Below are 23,831 nucleotides of genomic sequence, written 5' to 3' on the forward strand. Positions count from 1 at the left end.
TGCTTGTGAAGCTGTCCTCTTGTTCCTGCTTATTCCTTGGGGCCATGCATAGTTGGCAGCTTCCCATATAGATGGGAATGATTGCTTCTTTATATTTTCCTTTTTGTTGGTGAATGTGTGTGTGTGTGTGTGTGTAGAACATATCTTTTTTTGGTACCAGTGATTAAACCCAGGGCACTTAACCACTGAGCCACATCCCCAGTCTTTTTTTTTTTTGAGACAGGATCTCATTTGCATAGGGCCTCAATAAGTCACTGAGGCTGGCTTCCAATTCAAAATCCTCCTGCCTCAGCCTCCTGAGCCCTACCATGCCCAGCTGTACAGAAAGAAAATATCTTAATATTGTTTTTATACTTTATTAACAATTCAGGTATAAGATTCTTAAGTGAAATTTCCCTTAAAATTTTGTTAAGTGTTGCTTCATTTACATTAAACTAGCATGCTACAATGAATGAAGGAGTCAGGTAACATTTTAATTCTTGTTCTGTATGTGACATTTTTTTCCCCTTTGAGAAAATTTGTGTGATATTTTCTTACAGGAGCACGTCAATATTTTTCTGTACATTTTCTCTATTAACCCTTTCTCTCAAATTGTTGGTGGTAAACATGGTAGTTGGTAGAACATGGTAGTGAAATGTTGAATTTCCTGTTTTGATCTTCTAAGTCTTTTAATTTTTGCTATATACTGTTTCTCTTAATGCTCTGAGAGAGTTCCTGGATGTTTTCTTTTTTCTTCATCCCCTGGATTTTAAACATTGGCAGATTACTACTTTTTCTTGATAGTGATCTTGACTTTTATCTTAGGGTAAGAATTATAGTGGCTTTTTGTTTGTTTGTTTGTTTAAGAAAAAGTTTATTCTACTTAAATTATCTTTGTTTTAGCTTGTCAACTTTTTGTTTTTGGTCTTCCATCTCTAAGACTTTGTGTAAATCTTTGGAAATCCTTAGCCATCTATTCATATTTAAAACCAAAAAAGGCTAATAAGCAGTTCTGTGTGTATAGAGGGCCTTGTCAAGCTTAGTTGGTCTTCACCTTTTGCTGATTAAATGCAGGGCTGCATTTATTATTTATTTATTTATTTATTTTTTAAAGAGAGAGAGAAAGAGAGAGAGAATTTTTTTAATATTTATTTTTTAGTTTTCGGCGACACAACATCTTTCTTTGTGGTGCTAAGGATCGAACCCGGGCCGCACGCATGCCAGGCGAGGGCACTACCGCTTGAGCCACATCCCCAGCCTGAAGAGCTGCATTTATTGGCTGATTAAAGGCAGAGCTGCATTTTGTTGAGGAACTTCCAAGTATTCATATGTGAACAAACGTCTTTTCTCTCAACCATTGAGTTTTGTAGAAAAGGATCTTCTAAAAAAAGGTAGGGGTTGGGAGATGGAACAGGAAGAAAAGGAGCAAGGTAGATGCAGGAGTGTTTCTTGTGCTCATGTTTGACTCTTGCTTCATCAGCCCTGTGTTTCACACCTCCCACCCATGCTTTACATGTATCTGTGCCTCCCAAGTCTTAATACTTTGTCTTCCAGTTTCTTCACAGAATAACACTTTTCTAGCTTCTTTCTAGTTTTTGGCCTACAGACTTTTGCAGTCAATCTTCATTCCACCTCTCACCCCTTTCCATCTCTTCCTCATTGTATCCTGTCCTCAAATCCTGAACCTTGCAGGTCTGGCAGGGCAAGATGGCTCCCTTTCTGTTGGGATACATGTCAGCACTTGCCTTTTGTGATTCCTTCAAAGTTCACATGTTCTTAGTCTTCATGCCAAGGAGAGACTGACCTGTTTAAATCTTGGAAGACATCAGAGAATTTTAAAACCATGGCAGACCTGTAACCAACAGTTTATACCTATATAATCTCAGTTGATAATACTTTGAAGTTTGAATAACTTCGAATTTTTTAAAATTTTGGATTAGGTGAACTTGGTACCATAATGGATGGCTTGGTAGTCCTTGGCCATTTCATATTGTTATAACATGTTCATGTTAGGAACTATGTCATAGGTTCAAGATAATGAAATTGTAGTACAGTGTTGTGCAGTTACCATTCTAAAAGAATGGAGATCTCAGTTCTTTCTGGTCGCCCTACAGCTAGGTAGTGTTTTTGTTTTGGTTTTTGTTTTGAGATAGTAGTAGTAAAGGAAGTTTCTGCTATTCTATTACATTTTCTCAAGTTGGAAAATGTGTGAATTCCTAAGCAGTAAAAGAGTAACAATGTATTTCCCATATAAGTTTTAAAGTTTACAATGGGAGAAGTGGTACTTCATTTGATACAAAGGCCAGACAGGTTAGATAGTGTCAGATATTGGTACAGTTATAACCTTACCTGGACCAAAATGTTTTTTGTTTATTATGGTTTTGTTTTTGTTTTTATGTAGGGTGAGGGGTTGGTAGCATAGAACCCTTAAAGAATGTGTTAATGAGGACCTATATAAAATGACACATTAGATATATTTGATATATTGTTATTAGGAAGAATGACTTCATAATGATCACAGATATTTTAAATTGTCCAGTGTTTCAGTTGAATTGTGCAGACCACAGACCTTAACACCTAGAAACTTCCCAAACACCTAAAACTCACAAGTTTTTGAAAGGATTCACCCCACTTAAAAAAACAAGTGCTTCACTAGGAATTAATATTAGCTACCTTCTTCTATTGGCAAATCAAAGTATACCCAAGTAGGCGGTGCAAGTTTTGTTTTATTCTAATAAGGAAAAGTATATTTAAAGATTTCAGTAACTCCTTTTACTGATTTTTTAAGCTGATCAGTTTCTCTGAGGATCAACTAAGTATCACTGTTTTATTTGTATCAGAGTTATTAGCTAGGATTTTTCTGTCTTAAGTAAAACTTAACCTCCCCCCACTTATTAGATACACTGCCTGGTTCAGCTTCGGGTTCTCCTCTTCCACTCTGACCATGCCCTTTCTTGATTGCCAAGGCCTTCTTCTGAAAGTTTTGTTCTTTTTTTTTTTTTTTTTTTTTTTTTTTTAGAGAGAGAGTGTGTGTGTGGGGGGGGGGAGAGAGAGAGAGATAGAGAATTTTTTAATATTTTTTAATTCTCGGCGGACACAACATCTTTGTATGTGGTGCTGAGGATCGAACCCGGGCCGCATGCCAGGCGAGCGCGCTACTGCTTGAGCCACATCCCCAGCCCCTGAAAGTTTTGTTCTTGACCGTTAGCTTCATTCTTGTAAGAGTTCAGTCATACTTGTGTGCTGCAGGGAGCAGAATATTGTGCCCAGTGGTAATGTCTTGGACAACACAGATATACTAAGTGGTTATTGACTGCTGGGTACACATGATCACAAGAAATCACAAATTTTCTTCTACAAAGTATATGCTGGCTAGAGTTAGATAAACTAGAGTTCTTTTTGGCTACTCCATTCTTCTTTTTTTTTTTTAATATTTATTTTTTAGTTGTAGTTGGTCACAATACCTTTATTTATTTATTTTTATGTAGTGCTGAGGATCAAACCCAGGGCCTCTCACGTGCTAGGCAGGCACTGTACCGCTGAGCCACAACCTCAGCCCTCCTACTCCATTCTAATTTCAAATTTATAATTTTAGTTCATCTAAAAAGTTTATTTCAAACATAATTTAGCTTATTAAATTTGACTTAATTATTTATTTTAGAATTGCCATTATTGTAGTCTTTTTAAAGAGTCAATTTTAACTGAAAGTAACTTTTGGGGGGGTATGGAATAGGGATATAGAGTAGCACTTATAGAGTCTGATGTGAAACAGTTCTGGCTACTCTTTTAACATGGTCTTTAATATGTATTGTTATTTGACTAATTCAAATTGTTGACAGCTGACAAACCCCTTATTTTCAGTACACAGAAGAGAAACTTTTATGTGACCCCCTGGCTGTCCTAAGCTACCATCGCAGTGGCATTAGTTAGTGATTCTCAAGCTTGAGCTGTCTTGACAAGCTGGAGCAAGGCTTGTTAGATCTAGGGTCCCACCTAGGCTCTGGCCTGGCAGTTTGCTTTTGCAGCAGTTTTCAGGTGATGCTGTTGCTGATACTGCTCTGGAGGTCACTTTTGAGAACCACTGAAAGCAGGTAGTGATCAGCCTTTGCAGTAGACCAAGCTTATTGTAATTTCTGAATTTATTCCCCTCTTAAATAAATTCAAGGAAATAACACCAGAAATCATTCAAAGGATTATTTAGTAGGATTAACCTGATTTACTTTAGCCTGTGTGAAATCAAATGTGATTTAAGCCTTAATTCTAAAACAAATACTAAGTAGTAGTATGCCTTGGACTTTTTCTAGTGGGCATTCATTTTAATACTAAATTAGTCCACTTCAGACTTAATATTGAATACCTACCAATTGTTTGGTACTCTGTTGGTGAATTTCTTCTCCATGGGGCTTATGTTTAGTGTGTAATGGATCAACAATAATAAGTAAATAAGTTGTTTTGATAAGTTATTTGGTCAAAAAAGGATGAGTGTTTATTACTGCCTGGTATGAGTTATACATCTCGAGTAGTTTCCTGTTTATTAGCAGCCTGGTATTTCTTAAACCTTAGGTTCCAGCTATTCCATGTGTTTTAGACTTTGTTTCATTTTACTTTACTAAAGTTTGGTTAAACTGTCTTCTCAGTAGGATTTAGATCATATGAACTTGTTATCTGTTTCTTTTTTTTATTTTTTATTTTTTGGCGGACACAACATCTTTGTTTGTATGTGGTGCTGAGGTTCGAACCCGGGCCGCATGCATGCCAGGCGAGCGCGCTACCGCTTGAGTCACATCCCCAGCCCATTGTTATCTGTTTCTAGGTTTAAGCCTTGTATAACATTATCTTTGAGGCTTACACCATGGATCTTTAAATTTTTTTTTTTAATGTGAATGTTTCTAGAAGACATATACAGTTCATTCTTTTGTAAAATTCTTTTACCAAACTTGATTTATTAACTTGTGTTTACTGGCCTAGTTTTGTAGGCATCTGATTTTGTAGAACTAGCCCCCCCCCACCCTGCCTTTTTTATTTTTTTAGGATTTGGAGTCCTGCCAGGTTGTCCAGCCTGTTTTGGGACTCCTGGGCTCAAGTGATCCTCCTACTTCAGCCTGCCAAAGTAACTAGGACTGCAGTCATGCAACACTATGCTTGGTCTTTATAGTGCTTTTTAAAATTGACTTAAAAAGTAATCCATTATTTTCAAGTGGAAAATGTTAGATAAAATTTAGTAATTTAATGGTGATTTCAATTTTATCTGGATTATGTGTGTGTGTTTTTTTAATGAACACAATACCTTTATTTATTTACTTACTTTTATCTAGTGCTGAGGATTGAATCCAGTGCCTCACACATACTAGGCAAGTGCTCTACCACTGAGCTATAACTCCAGCCCCAAGATTCTGTGTTTTCATTTGGATTCACAGTTGTTAACGTTGCATATCATATCCAGAAAAGGAATTTAAAAGGTAGAATTCAAGAATTTCTTAGTTCACTGGAAATCTTTTAACCACAGACATGTATGTTGAAAAAAAAGACTGGTATGCACCGTGTATTGGTGGGGAATTATGAGTGATTTTTCTTTTTTGCTTTTGTTTTCTAATATATACTTAATGCCTAACTACTAAAATCAAGACATAAAATTGAAAAATATTGTCTAAATTATTTGGCTTTGTTAGTCTTCTGAGATTTCTCCATGTGGTCTGCACTCTGACCTATATAGCACTGCATGTTGCCTTTTTAAATTGGTAAGCTAGTTGTTTTATTTATTGCATGAATTTTGACTGTGGTTTCTTCTGGTAAGTCCACATTTTTCAATGGTGAAAGTTTAAAGGGATTTCATTTCTTTAATCAGCAGATCTAATTTTTAAAGTTCAAGGCTGCATACCTATACACATGAGGCTATGTGTTTAAACTGCTGATAAACTGCTAATGGTTTTTGTTTTTTTAATCAGGAATGGGTTGGTATTAGCAAAGAAATAACCAGTATCTTAAAGTTCCCTGCATTGTCATCATAAATGTGGACCGAGGATTGTGTGAGGAGCCCTCCTTAGACCAGCTTATACTCACTCTTCAGGCCTCCTCTGGCTCTGCCCATACTCGCCCAAGTTCTGCTTCTCTTGCCACTGGTGAGGATTGGCTGGCCTGAGAAAAAGGTTACATTTGTTAGCATGTGAGGCCAGCTGAGTTGACTTCTTCATCTGATTTTTAAATAAAATGTATTTGAAAATAGGTGCATATTATATATGTTTGTGGAAATAGATGTAACTCTTTTTTTTCTGTATGTGGAAAGAGGCTTCTTTACTGTTCCTTGAGTTATCGTCATTTTTTTAAAAAATGCCCCTTTTCAAAGATCTTTAAAAGCAGAGCATTAAAAAAAACCAAACAGGGTTAGGAATATAGCTCAGTTGGTAGAGTGCTTGCCTCCCATGCACAAGGCCCTGGGTTCAGTCCCCAGCACCACCAAAAAAAAAAAAAAAGGAAAAAAAATAAGTAAAAATAAAATACAAATTTCTTTAAAAAATAAGAAAGATACCTGAGTGGCATCAGTGGTTTCTGCTTCTAAAGTTGGTCTCCATTCTGTCCTAATAGCTAGAGGACTTTTTAATTTTTTTTTATTTTAATTTTTTAATTATTTACACACACACACGTAATAGCTAGAGGTCTTTATATTTTAGTTCCTTTCTCTTCCTCTTTCATGTGTTTGACTCGGTGACTTGCTGAGGTCTGACTCCTATGCTTGAGAAGTAGGCACGCTCCCCACTGTGGCCACGTGGTGTGGTTTGTTGAGCTCAGCAGGCCAGGAGCCCAAGGACTAGTGTGTGGGGTCTTGGCTTTGTGGAACTGGCAGCCTTCTCTTTGAGTATTACACTCCTGTTCTTCAGGTTTCAGCTTTTGGTTGTATACTGATAAGGGATTCACACATAGAATATAATTTCCTTTTCAGTTTTCTTTGAATCCTTTAGATTACATGAGCAGAAATGTAGTGTGTAACACTTTTCAACATCTGCCAATCTCTTTTAACAGGGAAAGCCAACTTCGGGCTCAGAACACTTGGCAGGCAGCAGGACCTCACTAGAATTTGACAACATCATATTATTTGTATATTGCCATCTGTTTAATGGCAAGCAATGTGGATTTTCTGTTTTTAAGAGACCTTCCTTCCCCTTTTTCTTTTTTAAAAAGCACAAATAGTTTTAAGTACAAGGTAATGAGACCAGGAAGCACTTGTAAGGGAGTTGAGGAAGTGAGATAGAGAAGGTAAGGAAGCTGGCAGAGTCTGTCACCACTCTGAGCCCAATCCCTGTAGGGAACTCTGGGTGTTAGTATAGCACCCGTGTCTCAGTTATTTCACCTGACAGCAGAGGGATCTACTGAGGTAATGAGGCTGAATCCTCATTAGCCATTGATTGAAAGTAGCTGGAGAGTATGGCTACTTCTCTACCGCTCCCAACCTGCCTCTCCTCTCTAGAGCAAGTTATGGCAGCTAGACAGAACACTGAGGCAAGTAATTGTAGGTGTTGACAGTTGGCCTTTGTGGACAAGGGTATGTTGATTTCCGTTGCTGTGACAAAATATCAGAGCAAAACAACCTAAAGGGGAGAAAGATTTATTTTGGCTTATAGGTTCAGAGGTTTCAGTCCATGATTGCATGACCCCATTGCTTTGGACCTCTGGCAAGACAGAACATCATGGTGAGGAGCTTGTGATAGAACAAAGCGGCTTATCACATGGCAGCTGGGAAGGTTTTTATAACAAAGTCCCCCTCCATTAAGCTATGAATCCATAAATTCATTCCTGAGGTTGGAGCCCTCATGATCCAGTCACCTCCCAAAAGCCCTGAAGACTGCTGTGTTGGGGTCCAACTCTTCAACTCATGAGGTTTGGGAGAACATTTAAGATCAAACCATAATAGTAAGTGGGTGAGGCACCAGCAGCATCTGCTACACCTGCAGATAAGCTAAGCTTTTTCTGCTCCTCCTCTTAGTAAACAGCAGCCCTGACTTTTGGTGCTCAGGCCAAAAACTTGGGAGTTATCCTTGAACGTTCTTTTAGATCTCTCATCCAGTCCATTAGCAATTCTTACTGGCTTTGCCTTTAAAATATATTCAGAATCTGACCTCTCCCTATAATCTTCAAGGCCACCACTTGGCCCCAACCCTACCCTCTCCCCCAAATCACAGCTTTCTAAATTAGTTTACTCTCAACACAGCAGATGGAATGGTCCCATACAAAACGTAAGTCAGATCATGGCACTCCTGCTTAAAACCCTCCAGAGGCTCCCATCTTACTCAGTTTTTACAGTGATCCAGAAGGCCCTGCGTGGTATGGCAGCCTCTTAGTTGTGTGTGTGTGCATATGTGCACACAGTTCTTTTTGTCTTTAGTTTTACATTTAATCCGATACTCCTTTCCTCTCCATTCTCTTCATTGTGAGTTCTGATTTGTAAATTATTTGGTCACAGTTGGTTTTTCATCTTTACTAGTATAGCCTTATTGATTTCTTCTTCTTCTTCTTTTTTTTTTTTTTTGACAGTGAATTCACTTTATGGCATACGATGTTGTTGGTTTTGACAAATGCATGGATGTGGTATCTAATACCACAGTTCCATACAAAATAATTCATTGCCCTAAAAATTTCCCCATGGTACCTTTTTATAGATAATCCTTTACCACCCAGCCCTTTGGAATCAGTAATATGTTTTTCTTCCTATAGTTTTGCCTTTATTAGTGTCATATAAGTGGGACTCAAAATATGGATCCTTTTGGGTCTGACTTCCTTAACTTAAGAAAAAAAATTTTTTTTTTCTGTGTTGGGGAATAAGTCCAGGGCTTCACATATGCTAAGCAGGTACAGTACTGCTGAGCTACATTCCCAGCCCCAACAAAATATTTTTAAGGTTATACTTTATTGTTTTATGATTCAGTAGATCATTTATCAAGTGTCCCTTAAAATAAGTTAAGTGAAGATGAAATTGAATTGGTTTAAAGAAAATATTAAATAAAGATGAATAAAAATGATAGATTAAAAGAAATCTTGCTGGGGAAGTGGCTCAAGTGGTAGCGCTCGCCTGGCATGTGTGCGGCCCGGGTTTGATCCTCCGCACCACATACAAACAAAGATGTTGTGTCCACTGAAAACTAAAAAAAAAAAAAAATCTTGAACCTGAATGACCAAGGTTGGAAGTCACTAATGTGATAGACTTTACTTGGTACTTCTGCCAGTACTTAACCATGTGTTCTTGGGGGAAGCCACTTAACCTTTCTGCTCTCCAGTTTCTGGTGAAATAAACAGCAAAATACTGATTCAGTACTTGTAAGCTCCTATGTCGCAGGGTAGCTCATATTCTTCAAGTAGTTCTTTTTTAATATTAGCATTCCATTGTTGTGAAGCAGTTGTCACCCCTGGATCTCAAAATTGTTAAGACCAGCTATTACAAATGCTTCATAATGAATGAGTCTGTTTGAAGGAATAAGGTAAGACTTTGATGTCAGGCTCCAGAACACGAACAGGTTTTCAGGTGGGCTTGTCAAGTTGCACATGGTAAGAGCCCAAGTTAGAGTTCTGGTGAAAACTAAAAGGTACTTGAAGCACCATAAAGCTAAACGCATTTTCTGGCAGCCTCTTTGATGACTGTTAGCATTTAGACCTTAATACCTGTAGTCCTATCATTAGGTAGATTTTCCCAGGAATATCTATAAATATTGATGGTGTTTATTGTTTCCTAGAACCTTCTTGTGATTCACTGATAGGCCACTTATAATTGACAATGTCTTTTAAGGGTCAGCATATTTGAAAATACTTCATTGATGGCAGAAGCTTACAGAAAACTGGGAAAGAAACCAGTAATACTTGTTTTGTTGTTTTTAAAGATGGGCAGATTCATAGCTGCTTAACTTCTCTGACCAGGTATTTTTCCCTTTTAATTGAAATGTGATGGGTAGTTAATAAAAGAATGGATTTGTGAGTACAAAATTGCTATGATTTGTGTTCATTTTATGTGGCACATAGTAATACTTATTTTACTTTTTACTTGTAGTAATGAATGTTATAACTATTGAAGATTATAAGAGCACATACTGGCCAAAATTGGATGGTGCCATAGATCAACTTTTAACTCAGAGTCCTGGTGACTATATCCCCATATCCTATGAACAGATATACAGGTAAGTCAAGATTTAATTTGCTTGGGTTTGAAAGGGTTTATTGAGGTTCAGGGCAACTTTGAGTTATGACAGCATGCATGCATGTGATATATAAAATACACAAAGTGAGACTCTTAAGTATTTATGTATTCCACACTTGTGGATTGGATGTTTGATTTATACTTTTTAATTCAAAAGTGGTTTTTAAATCAAGACTTCTGCTACCTCAGCCTGCCACATCCACCATAGATAATGAAGAAACTGGAGGTCACCAAGGAGACAAGAATGACTGAAGTGTCTGGTGTAGAAAATCAGCACAGTGACAGGAAGAAGAAATAACAACTATGTTGTTTCACACAACTAATGTACAAAGAGATTGTATTGCAGACATTTTTGTCAGTTAGACACTTTCTTTCTACTGATTATTGCTTTCTTCCTTATTTTGAAATTGATCTTCCTTATTTTGAGATTGATTTATTTAAAAAAAAAAAAAAGCAAGAGAGAACCTGACTTTTAAGGAGTTATCATATTCAGACCCTTGGATCATCACCAGTATTGGAACAGCTAGTGCTGGAATACACTCTACTCAAGATTATTTGCAGTTAGTGGTAATATCTTTTCCATCCAGACATTGATTGGGGAGGGCAAATTTTTATTAAAAGTTGTGGTCAGTCACTGGTTTTAAATCTGAATTATTTGATTAGTGGTAATATATTAAAAATGTGCTTTCACCTTAGATTGAGTTAAGTGCATCTTCATTAACTTGGTTTTTTGTTTGGTTTTACAGTTGTGTGTATAAGTGTGTATGCCAGCAACACTCGGAACAGATGTATAGTGACCTGATTAAAAAGATAACTAATCACTTAGAGAGAGTTTCAAAGGAGCTGCAGGTAAAGAACTGATTGTGTTGATTTTTGTTTCTTTGGGTTTTTCTGGCTGGTTGAAATTAGACTGTTTAATATTTGGGATCTTGTTCATTTTCTTATGATATAAATTTATAAATATTCCCTAGATGATTATTGATCAAATCTTTAGAGTAGATTCTTTGAAAATATGACATAAATTATAGATATTTTTAGATGGAGTATATTTTAGACCTTAAGTGATCCCAGTTATTACTATGTCAACATTTTTTCAGATAAAAACCTTATTTTTCTCTTTAATATTTAGTGACTTTTATAGCATAAATATACACAATAGTTTGTATTTTTTTTCTGGAACTTTTATTATTTCACGAGTAGTTTGCCTAATTTCTTTTACTTGCCAATGTGAAAAACTGAAGTCGACTTGATAAACTCCCTGTAGTAGATAAACAGCATGCTGGTTCTTTCATTCTAGGGTGAGAGGGCTGTAGGAAATGCTCAGTTTAAGAGGCACTTGGCCTTCTGGTCCTCATCTTTCCTCTTTACTGGCCTGCCTCAGCATAGCTTCCAGTGCTTGAAGGTCAGTCAGGGTCAGATACTACTTTAGTTCTGGAGTAGAAATAACATGATATCTAGAAAGTCCTTTAGCAGTAGAGTATCAGGAATTGCTGTACAACTAGGAACTACTCCAACAATTGTGAAATAAAGCACATTTTCTGGTAAGTGCTGGGGTAGACTCTCACGTGGATAATGTTCCTCACTTACCTTGTGGTCTGAGGTTGTTGTATTAAATAGGTTTTTAAAAATTATCACCAGAGCTAAATTTTATTATAGTCAAATGTGTACTTTTCTTCTTACTAGTGTAAAATTGTTTGCTAGAAAATATAAAATCTTCATTTAACAGAAATATTTAGTGCCTAGGCATTGCATATAAATTGTAGATGAAACCCAAGACCTGTGCATTAAAACTTTGAATGATTGGCTAATTCTTGACACCACCCAGGCCCTGGATTCTCACCTGAATCCAAGTTATTGCCAAAACCCATTTACATTTACCTCTCTCTGGACTCTATCTATTCTGGGCATTTGCCAGTCTCCTGGTTTTGGTCACGTTATCTCTCCAGTGTTTTACTACAATGCTCATCTCAGCTGATTGCTCTTCCATACTTTATTTATTCCATACTTTATTGTGTACCTTAATTCATTTAACCACTCTAAATAATGAATATTTAGTTGTTTTATTACTAACAATGCTACAATGAATTATTAGTCTTGTAAGTAACATCATTTACCACATCCACCTAGAGGGTCATTAAAGTGTTACTAAGTTACACTCTAGTCATCTATGTATCAGAGTGTGTTTTCCTTGCAGGTTATGAAACCAAATCATTTTTACTTTTATATTAGCAGAGGAATGGTTCTTTAAAGATTAAAACTAGATAAGGGTTATGTCTCTTTTAATGTTTTTAAAAAACAAGTATATTAATAAATGTAAAGTTAACATGATTTGGGGAGTTTAGTTATTTTTTAATTCACTATATGCCCCACTTTGAGCTCAACAGTATAGTCCTGTTAAAAAAAAAAAAACTAGCTTCAAAATGATCTCTTTTTGTAAGATTATGATGTCTGTAATCATTATTAAACAGCAAGAAAGAATGGTTCAAAACCTGAAGACCTAGAGCTCAATTTTGCCTCTTAGCACTTATATACCTCTTGATTAAACATGCAAACACTGTTTTGTAAATTTTCTCAATTTTAAAATCAAATAGCTTTACTAAAATATGTGGTCCCTTTACACTAAGTTGTAAGGCTTTTTTTTTTTTCCTTCTGATTCCTATATGGCAAAATCTTTTCATTCTTTTCTCAATATTAAACTCATTTCTGTCTACCTATGTGAAGCCTTCCTGACCCTTGCACTCTCCTCGAGCAGACCAGAACAAATAGTTGTTTTTTTGTTTCTTTGTTTGTAATCCTGTAGCATCTTGGAAATAACAACTCTATTAGGGCAATGATTATGTTATAATTTTTAGTTTATACTGCTTCACAGGCCCCCCTTGAGGGTGGGGATTCCATCTCGTTTCTCATTTTATCCTTAAGTGTCTGGCACAACTATAAGTCAGCAAATGTTTATGCTTAGCAGCTAAGTCTGACCTGTTCCAGTGGAAAGAGCAGCATAATTAGTGTCCTGTGATTGCTAATCTTTATGTTCTTCAGATGCTTGAGCATTTTATTACTCTGTGTCATCTCCGTTTTATAGAAAGCTAAAGGTAGTTTTCATGGGGGACAGAACAGGAGTACTTGCCAGATCTCATGAGTCAGAAATGAAACGTTATATTTGGGTAGAGCCATTTTGTTTGCAGCTCTGATTTTTAAATGAATTTTTAGAGCCAAAACATAGGCATGGGATAGAGCTACATTTGGCAGGTAATCAGAGCTTTAGTTGTTGAGTTTATAAATCAATGAGTTGGATCTTAAAATAGCTGCTGGATTGTATAGTTTGTCAGTTGACTTATTTATCATATCTAAAGATGTATCCTGTTGGAAATACTGAACAGTATTATATGAAATAATGTTCCATATTCCCTAATTATTTTTGGTGTTGATCTAAAATCTAGATATTATGTTTGCAGAGATTTTAATAGATTATGTTTATTTATCGAACCAAAATATTTTTAAATGACTGTATAATCTAATTTGTGCCTCTTTTTAAAAAAACATATTTCTTTCATCTTGGAAAGAGTGACTTTTCCACCACCTCAGTAACTTTAAAAAGTATTTTTTGTTATTTTTGTAGAATTAATAAAACCCTTGGCAAATAGCTAAACCCACTTAGTATTTTCCTCACTATTGTATTTCACTGAATGTATATCTGTACCTTTTTCTTTATTGCTGGATTTCTTGAACTGTGATATAGTATATTTTGACTTTTTTTGTTTTTAAATATGTGTGTATGTGTGTGTGTGTGTGTGTGTGTGTGTGTATTAGTTCTAGATGGACACAATACCTTTATTTTATTTATTTATTTTTATGTGGCACTGAGGCTCAAACCCAGTGCCTCACACATGCTAGATGAACACTCTACCACTGAACCACAATCCCAGCTATTTTGACTGTGTGTGTGGGTGAGTGGGTGGTACCAGGGGTCAAACCCAGGGTCTTAATCGTGCTGGGTAAGCATCCATGCACTGAGCTGTACCTTCAGCCCAGCCTTCTTTTTAAACATTCTCCCTTTCCCTTTAACCTTAACTTTTTTCTCTGTCATTGTGATAATGAAATTCTGTATTTTATTTTCTTTTTCCTTTTCAAAGTCTCTGGATTTCTAATTCTGATTTTTTCAATATACAAATGAATGTAAATAGGTAATTATAGAGAGAAGATCATTTTAGCAATTTAGTAAATAGTATTCTGATTAGTTAGAAAGTTCTGTTGAAACTTAGAAATCACCATACTGTTGGTAAGGACTCAAATCAGGACCTTCAGTTACCTGTTAAACTTGGTTTATTACTAGAAGATATTTATGATTAAGTCTAAATTCTTCTTCACCCAATTTAGTTTCTTCCTCAGGTTTGAGATTTCATATCCATCTCTCATTCTTGTCAGGTGTTAGTCATAGTTGGTGTAATATTGTATTGTATTTTGCTTCTGACCTCTTTTCATTCCCATTTCTGTCATTCTCTTGACTTGCCTCTTCTTTTTTGGCTGAAATAGTCTTCTGAAAATCCTATTTTTTTAGGCATACTTTCTAGTTTCCTAAAGACTCCCTGTTGCCTCTCTCAGTTAATCGCAATTGATTTCTTGGTCTTCAAAAACAAAAACAAAAAACAAAAAACTTGTTGGTTGGTTGCAAGGATTCCTGGTGGGAAGCCTGTATCAGCTAGCACTTTTCTATTCAAATATACAAGGTTCTTTCTTAGTAAGAGGAGTGGGTATGTAATGGATAAGACTTGGTAATTTGGATCACCCCTCCTGCTGAGAATAATGGAAAAAAACTAGAAATAACAAGGAAATTATGACAACAACAACAAAATTATAGGGCCAAGGTCTGGAAGAAGGAAATTCAAGAGGAGAGCCTAACATTTGAGTCATTTCGTTACAGGGTTACTTCTTTTGAGGAGTCTAACAGGCTGTGAGCTTTAGTAGAACTTTGGTATACCTGTGTAAATGTGGTAATAAAATTGGAAATCAAGACCTATCACTCAAAGGATTCTATCCCACTACATATACTATTTTTCTTAGTAACTGAAACTTCATTCCTGATGAGATTAAGATGGTTTGGATTAGCTGGATCCTCTGGTCACTTAGAAGAAAAAGTGAATTCTCTCTGGAGAAAGACAACATTATCATAGGCTATAGTTGTTCAGTAATTTTTCATAAACAATGTCTGGCACTCAATCACAAATAACTAGCCATAGTAGGGGATTTAGGGGATTGTAAAGCTAGGAGACATGAATTGAGATAATTCATCACAATAGTCTCCTCACTTAAAAGGAAGAGATATTCCTTATAAAAAGTTTCTTGATGAAAAGTTGGAAATTAGAAAAGGTAAATATGTGAGTATAGATCAATATAGTTAATTTCTTGTGGGGTATAAAAATATATATTATCAGAACTCATAACAGTAGTGTGTAAGTCAGAGAAAATTGACTTAAAATGTTCTAAAGTCCTTGGTTTATTCAGAAAGTATCATAGTCCTAGTTTATTTTAATCTATGATAAGGCAAGAGTGTAGTCTATAGTCTTAGGGTAACTTCTAAAGGAACAGCAAAAGGAAATGTAACTAATAAGATAATAGAGGGTGAAAATTGGATCATCTAAAAATAACAGTCAAGAAAGAATAGAAAAAGATGCAGAGAACAGATGGGACAAGTAGAAGACAAATAGGGTAATAAATCAGCATATCACATTTTATATGAAATGTTAAAAACGTTGCATTAAAAAAAGTAAATCAGTAATCAGACTAGACGATTCTGCAATCCTCTGAAGGTTGCTAGCCTGTCTGTAGGAATACAGAAACATTAGCCGAAAGGAAGATGACACGGTTATACTGATATCAGAAAAAATAGATTTAGAACAAGAGGTATTATTGGCTATAAAGAGAACTTTCTATTGTGACAGAAAGTTTAGTTACTAGGAGGATAACAATTCTACATTTGTATGCACCCAATAATAGCCACAAAGATTTAAAATGAAAAGATTTAAAATTTAAAGGAGAAAATGTAACACTGTGGTGGGAAATTAATCTCTCTCTCTGTCTCTCTCAGCAGACAAAATAAACAAAAGACAGTAGGAGTATAGAAGATTTGAACTATATGGGTAATAAACTTGGCTTATTTAGAAGTCAGTATATGTTGATTGTAGAATACACATTCTGTTCAAGTAAACCTAGGTCACTTATAAAGATGATTATATATGCTGCTCATAATGTAAGTCCTCACACATTTTAAAGAATTTAAATCATGCAGAGTATGTTCTTTGGCTTAACAACAGTATTCGGTTAGAAACTAATAGTGGAAACTTAAAAAAAAAAAAAAGAAAGAAAGAAAGAAAGCTTGGTATGATTGAACGTGTAAAACTCTACTTCCAGAAACCACTGTGTGATAGAGAAAATTGTAGTGTCAGTAAGCACCTGTTGTGCCTATTTCCAACTGAATGATAATGTTACTACTTTCTGTCAGGCCTTGTGGGATTAAGCCAAAGTCTTTTTGGAAAAAGTCAAAACTCTAAAATTCATGTTAGAAAATCAATAACTTTTACATTTATCTCAGGAAATTAGAAAGAGAATAATAGTAGAAATTCAAAGAGGAAAATAAATCACAATCCCTTCTAGTAGACCACAAGAAGGATAAGAGCTTTTCAGAGCACAGTGAGGAAATTGTCTTGTTAAGCAAAGGTGGATGAGCTCAGTCAGGTACCGGGTTGAAGGGGAGGCAGTATCAGCAATGGCAGGGCCTGAGGGAGTGGATGGAGGAAAGTGGTGCACAGAGGCTGTCCAGGAAAAACCTGGACAGACTCTCTGATAGTGTATTCCAGGGAGACTGGGAGGAGAAAAGGCAGATTGGAGCCAAAATGTAAAATCCCTGAAATGTCAGGAATTGCATCTTAGAAGATTAGTGTGGCAAAAGAATATAAGATGTATTAGAGTAGAAGAGGAGATGTAGGGAGATGGCAATTGTGGTAGACTAGGTGAGTTACAGCAGCTACATAGTCCCTCATCTGCAGTTCCAAAAAAAAAAAAAAAGTTTGAAAAAGGAATGTGTCTTCATAAATTTGGTTCTCAAACTCATGTGGTAGTAAAACATGATCTAAACACTCAAGGAACTTGATGTGAATGTTCCTATACTTTATCCCAGAAATATCAGTGTGTTGTTTCCATGCCTAGTGGGACTGGAGCATAATATAGGATGCATGTACCATAATACCTTCTAAATTTTAAAAGTTCAGAATTAAGGGTCACACATATGACTGCAGGAGTCTTGGATCAGAAACTGTGGACCTGATGGTAATGAACAGGGAAAAGGAAGTTTGGGGATGCATTGCGGAGATGATGAGACAGTGTCAGACAGTAACTTCATGGTTAGAAAGAGAGGTAGGGTTACAGGATATAAAGATCACTTTGGTTTCAATAGAAATGTTAGGAGTTTACTAGAGGGGACTTGAGCAGGAAAGGATAATGATAGTAGTTTGAGAATGTTTAATTTAACAAGCAATGTGCCATGTGCTGCCAGGATGCTATATGCTAGGGCACAGAAAAAGTGGCATACAGCTTTATTTTTAAGCACCTTTTAGCGGGGAAAGGTGTAATGATAGTTTTAATAGATTGGATGGGATGGGTGATAGGATAGGAATATGAAATGAGTTGTAAGTCTTGCTAAATTTTCCTTTTGTGGAATGTCTCATATTTATTTCTGCTGCCTTCCCAGTTTAAATCCTCAGGGGTAATTGTCTGGACAGAGGAGAAGATTGCTACCTTATTTCTAGGCTCTGCCCCTTCCCCAATCCATTTTGTTGAATGTGCTCACAATTTGTCACCCGTTTTCTTGACCTTTTGACTGTCCATTTACCTAAAGAGCAAACACTGTGCTCCTTAATAACTTTCAAGGCTCTTTACACTCTGTACTCAGCAAAATAATGCAGCAACAGCATTTTGTCTTTTGAAATTAAGGTGACTGTTTTTCCATCTTATGTCTTTTCTCAGTTTCTTTGGCCACCACTTTTTTCCTCCTCTCCATCTGGAAGGGAGGCATTCTATTTGTTAGGGTTTGCTCAGCTTTTAATTTACCTATTCCAGGCAGGTTTAATTAATTTTTCTTCTTTGCTTCTGTAGCACTTTCTGTTGTTAATGTAGTGCTTAGTATAGCACCTTGGTGCATATTTAATTACCAGTCAGGATATCACCTTTGCAACACTGTGAGCTCCTTGCGGACAAGGATGTTGACTTACTAATGTTGGCTTCTTTTGGCCTGTCATAGGTTTGAATTAAGTTTAAGTACTAGGTAGATAAATGTGCTGGTCATAGTGCTCTTGACAGATGTTTCCAGTTCCCTTCCTTCTGATACTTGGTGGGATTGTACTTCTCCAACCCATTGAAGTTTGGACTTGGCCAGGTAATTTGCTTTGACACATGAATTATGAGTGAAAGAAGAGTATGTATCCAGGGCTGGTGTTGTGGCTCAGAGGTGGTACGCTCGCCTAGCAAGCGCTAGGCCCTGGGTTCGATCCTTGGCACCACATTAACACAAATAAAGACATTGTGTCCAACTACAACTAAAAAATAAATATTTAAAAAAAAAGAAGAGTATGTATCCAAAGAGCCTTTAGGATCTGCTCTGCCACCGTGTTCCAGATGGCAGAGGCTCGCCTCCCCCCGAGAATAACAGAACAGACCCTCAAGAGAGGCATATCACAAGAGTGAGAGAGAACTCATGCTATATTTTTATTAATCTATTTTTGGAATGCATTTTTCATTTCATATACCCTAAACCTTTTTGATATATTATTGCTTGGTGGTTTTTTTAGTATAGTCACAAAGTTGTAGAGCCGTTACCACTAATTTCAGAACATCTTAATCACCTAAAAGGAAACTTGTACCCATTAGCAGTCACTCCCTATTCTTTCCTTTCCTCAGACCCTTTCAACCACTAATCTGCTTTCTGTTTTGCGGATTTGCCTATGTTGGACACTTCATGCAAGTGGAATCATGTGATATATGGCCTTTTATGTTTCACTTAGCATAATTTTACAACGCCCACTCATATTGTAGCATGATTATCACTTCATTCCTTTTTTTAATGGCTGAATAATATTCCATTGTGTGGCTAAGTCACATTTTTCTAAGCTTTAGAAATCACTGGGATTTTGATGTGCTTTGTTTCTTTGAGTGATACAATAAGTATTTTAAATGACAACATTTAGAATATACTGTTTTGCCCCACTGTAATGTGGGCAGTTGAATTTAATGGGTCTAAAATTTTTTACTCTTAAAGCTGTCTTAATGACATTTCCACTATTGATTTTCCTTTTTTAAATATGTATGTCTGAATTGAGAATCCACTGAAACAATTGGGAGGCATCTTCCCCAAGTAACATAAATAAATTTATTGTACATCTTAATGCATTTTATTGAATTTAGAGTATATTTTCACTTTCACCAAATAAATATTTTGATTTTGATATAATAGTTTTATAGTCAATACCCATTAACAAGTGTTTTTTTGAGTGTTTTGGAACTTAACACTTCATTATCCTAAGTCAACAGTGTTTCAACAGAGACTTGGTTTTCAGGCCAAGATAATAACATTCAAGTGTGAGGAAAAGCACTGATAATACCTGAGTTCAGGGTATTATGATGAGGAGAGACCACAAAAATGGAGGAGGAGGAAAATGCTAGAGGTTTTTAGCTTCAAATGTGGCTGAATTTACGATAACCTAAATAAGTATTTGTCAACTGTTTAATTTAGAGGAAGTTAGCTAATTACATTTAAATCCTTTTAATAAAATTAATTTGATTTTAAGCAGAATATATCTTAGCTTCAAATTAAATATATAATTTGGCTCTCAACCAATTAGTAATGGAAGTTAATGGAAACTAAGCCAGAATTAGTCAATATTACTATCTATGATTCAGTCTTTACAGACAGCAGATTGCATACAAAAGCTCTGCCAATGTCTAAGTATTTAAAATTAGTATTGCTTTGCTATCTAATTTCTATCCAGTGGGTGGCAGTGTAACTCAACCTAGTTGTCTTGTTTTATGGTCTTTGAAATTTTTTGGTGGGTGTGTTTTTAAGGCTTTAATTTCTGTATGTTTTGAAACAGAAAGTGTTTTTAAAAAGAAGAAAAAAAACCACTTTCTTCCCTCAAATATGCTATTTACTATTACTCCTGATGAGAGAGAAAAAAAAATTAAATAATAAGAAATAGACTGGTACCCTTTTTTCATAGTTGCAAGAAAAAAATATTATTCCCCAGCTGGTGAATTAAGTCTTCACTTGTGTCTTGAGTTTTTCTTCATGATTTTTTTTTGGAGACCTATTTTTAAATCCAAACTAGAACCTCAACTATTGTTACTATTGTTCTTATCTCAGAGAATCTGCTATTGAGAGACATCCTGACCCTCAGTCATTCCATCAGATCTCATTCAGACCACAATTTTAATGTTTGCTGTCAGCCTTTGAAGCCAGGGACTGTGTTGTCTTTCACATGTGCCTTCATAGGGTTTGACAAAGACCAGCCCTCAAGTAGAGATTCAGTAAAGTAAGTCTGTAGAAAGCCTGTTGCTTTACAGTGGAAGTGGCTTAGAGGCGTCTCCTTATTCTAGTTGAAATAGTATCCTGAGTTTGGAACCTTCCCCCCCAAAAAATTAAATGGAATTTGTCATTAACAAGAGAGTAAAGTCACTTCAATAATGGGAAGTTGTTTGCATTTGTTATCAGAGTATACAGAGTAAAATTATGAATTGTATTTTTAAAAATATTTGTTTAGGGAAAGTGCTGTGTACTTAAATTTCAAAAGATAAGGAAGACTAAGTACATAAGCATAAAGTAGGAAGTTCTCAAGTGTTATCAGCTCAAATGTATAGAAAAGTGACACATCTGATAGTCTCTGGCTTCTGTGGATGTTTTCTCTATTAACTAATCCTTCAGTCTTTGTAACTGTCCCATGTCACTCAGCTAGTTAAAAGCTAGATTACTTCATGCCTATTCGGATAAGCTACAAGAATCCAGGATCATAGAAGCCAGGCTTTAACTCATTTTATTATTCAAACCCAAATAGTATTTGGGAATGAGTAAGTCTTATATTAGAAATCAGAACAGTTTTCCATATAGTGGTAGTAACAACAGTGGCACTTAAGTCAGAGCATTGAGACTAAGTGAAAATAGCAAAGTTCTGCTCTCTTTTGCTAGACACACTTGGCTTTCTTTATGTAGGCTTTTATTGAAAACCATATAGCTTCCCTTAAGAGTATCTAATGTCGTAAGTATTTGATATTCCTAAGGTTCGTTTACCTTCTGTATAACTTATATATTTTTTGGACATTGTTATACAGAAATAATAGCTGTCCAGCAAGAATGGGAATGCAATGAGAACGTAATGTCAGATGTATTTGTCTGTTTAGGAAGAAATTCCATTTTTATATAGCTTATCTATATAAATATAGCTTCATTACACTGGGTGTTACTTTTAGAGCCCTGACAGGTATCTTATTCTCAAAGTGATGGGATAAGCTAGTTAGACTAAAACCATATTATACACAAGTTGTTTTTGCCAAAGTTAGTCATATAGGGGCAGATTTTTTTTTTAAAAAAAGGAATACCTAGTTTGATTCAGAAAATATGAAGAATCTGTGAGATGGCATCTGGGTCCACTTGTACAGTATACAAAATGCTGAAGTTGTCCTTGGTGATAATAGATATCAATATTAAAAGATTGTGAAGAAATTATTTGAGAATGTTTAGCATTTCTATTTCAGTTTTTTAATTTTTTTTTTCAAAATAGTTTTGATTTCTCTGCTGAAAACTGTCATCTTTTTGTGAGTGTTGTTTATTAGGTGTGTTAGCTTTCTGTCACGATGATCAAACAGGACCTGAGAATATCAACTTAGAAGAAGAAAAGATTTATTTTGGTTTATGGTTTCAAAGGTTTCAGTTCACGGTCACTTGGCTCCAGTAAGTCTGGGTCTGTTGTGAAGCAGAACATTATGGTAGAGCAAAGCAGCATGGCGGCCAGAAGGCACAAAGAGAGGAGAAGAGGGAGAGGATGGGATTCAGGTCCCAATATACCCTTCAAGGCTGCCCTTCACTGACTTATGTCCTCTAACTAGGCCCTGCCTCCTAAAGTTCCCTGTCTCCCAAGAGCTCCACCAGCTAGGACCAGGCCTTTTACATATAAGGCTTTGGGGACATTCCAGATTCACACTGTAACACTGGGTCACTGTGTATATCAATCACAGTTATTTTAAAAGGCTCTGATAATTTCATCACATGGGCCTCTTTGCTTCTGGATTGTTGAATATTTAATTCTTGACAATTGTAGGGTTTATTTTGTTTGTTGGTTTTTCTTAGGATTTGGTTGAATGTTAGATATTGTGTTTGGAAAACCAGTATAGACCTGCTTGCATGATATTTATGCCTAGAAATAGGTATGCCTGTCTTCTAGCAGGCTGATAGTGTGGGGAGTTAAATCTCACTGTCAGTAGTTGAGTTGGGTTTGAGTTCAGTTGTTGCTACAACTTCTGATTCCTTTAGTGGTGGGCTGTGCTAGCTTGTTCCAAAGTGATCCAGAAGGATTCTTTTCAGTGCTCTGCTCTTCCCTCAAGTCTTAGCAGGCCCTGTTTCAGGGAGGGGGGGGCTGGGGATGTTTTTTGTTGCATCATTGTCCCTCCCTCTGCAATGAGTAGTTGTTATTGTTTGGTGCAAGAGCTAGGCTGGCAGGGCAAGTTCTGTCCATGTGGAAATTTTTATTCTCTTGCTCCTGCCTCAGTTGTAGGTAGTACTTGTGTCCCTGAGCTTGGCTTAGGTGGGGGTGCTGTGTAAGTGCTCCCACCTTCCTTCTCCCCATCATAGTTGCAGATGACTTTTTCTTCTCAGTTGAGAGTCCTGAACAGGGATTGGTAGATTTTAGTAAATAAATATCTTCATCTTAGGTGTCTAATTAGCTGGAAAAAAATAATTATTTAGGTGAATTAGTTTTTTTTCATAATTAAAAAAAAATGGTGGCAATGATATTCTCTTAGATTTCTGCATTCTAAGCTGAGGTAGAACCTCATGGTACATTTTACTAACTTTATAATCCCTGAATTTGATATTGGTTAAGAAGCTGTTAAATTTAAAAGAAAATTCACCTTAGTCTAATGACGAGTGTTAGGATGTCATTGGACCCTGTCTTTCTAGTCACAGTGTGGTCTGCGTTTGATGACCTCTCATTGTGCATTGGATACCTTGCTGCATGGGTAGGGCCTGCCTACCTGCCTGGGATCTCCAGACTTCCTTCCCACAGGGCTTAAGAGGCCTTAGGTAGAGGCTTCTAAACAGCTGCTTGGCCAGCTGTTTACACCATCCCTTATGCTCTCATTAAAAACAGGAACCTCTGGAAAGTTTCAGAGTCAAGACTTTATAGAGTATGGCCCAAACACTTCAGATGATTTGCAGAGTGAGGGTCTTTGAGGTCCATTTTTCTGTTGTAAATATATCTTGTTCCTGAACCTTGTCTCTTTTTTTCTGAGGCAGGGATTGCAAAGTATCTTAATGTTTGGTGTTGCTAAGATGGTGTTGCTGAAGCCCCTCAACACCTTTGCACCATTGCAGTATTGGTCTGTGTTTAGAAGAATCTGCACAAACCTGGATACCATAAACAGC

At 36.2% G+C, this 23,831-nt stretch overlaps 1 protein-coding gene and 1 long non-coding RNA gene across 5 annotated transcripts in view; one reads left to right on the forward strand and one right to left on the reverse strand.

Annotated features, from left to right (window-relative positions):
• The window catches only part of Cacul1 (CDK2 associated cullin domain 1), a 65,721-nt gene that overhangs the window by 11,140 nt on the left and 30,750 nt on the right, over positions 1 to 23,831 (forward strand). For all 4 annotated transcript variants that reach the window (XM_078042207.1, XM_078042287.1, XM_078042176.1 and 1 more), the window contains exons 2-3: positions 10,010 to 10,136; positions 10,903 to 11,005. In XM_078042207.1, the coding sequence (XP_077898333.1) occupies positions 10,010 to 10,136; positions 10,903 to 11,005 (230 nt within the window). The remainder of the gene's footprint in view (positions 1 to 10,009; positions 10,137 to 10,902; positions 11,006 to 23,831) is intronic.
• On the reverse strand, positions 1,148 to 6,680 carry LOC144376090 (uncharacterized). The gene is made up of 3 exons (XR_013436183.1): positions 6,506 to 6,680; positions 6,040 to 6,114; positions 1,148 to 1,793 (listed from the first exon to the last, which is right to left on the reverse strand). It is a non-coding gene; the product is annotated as an uncharacterized LOC144376090 (long non-coding RNA).

This window comes from Ictidomys tridecemlineatus, chromosome 1, assembly GCF_052094955.1.
Source record: "Ictidomys tridecemlineatus isolate mIctTri1 chromosome 1, mIctTri1.hap1, whole genome shotgun sequence".
NCBI lineage: Eukaryota > Metazoa > Chordata > Mammalia > Rodentia > Sciuridae > Ictidomys > Ictidomys tridecemlineatus.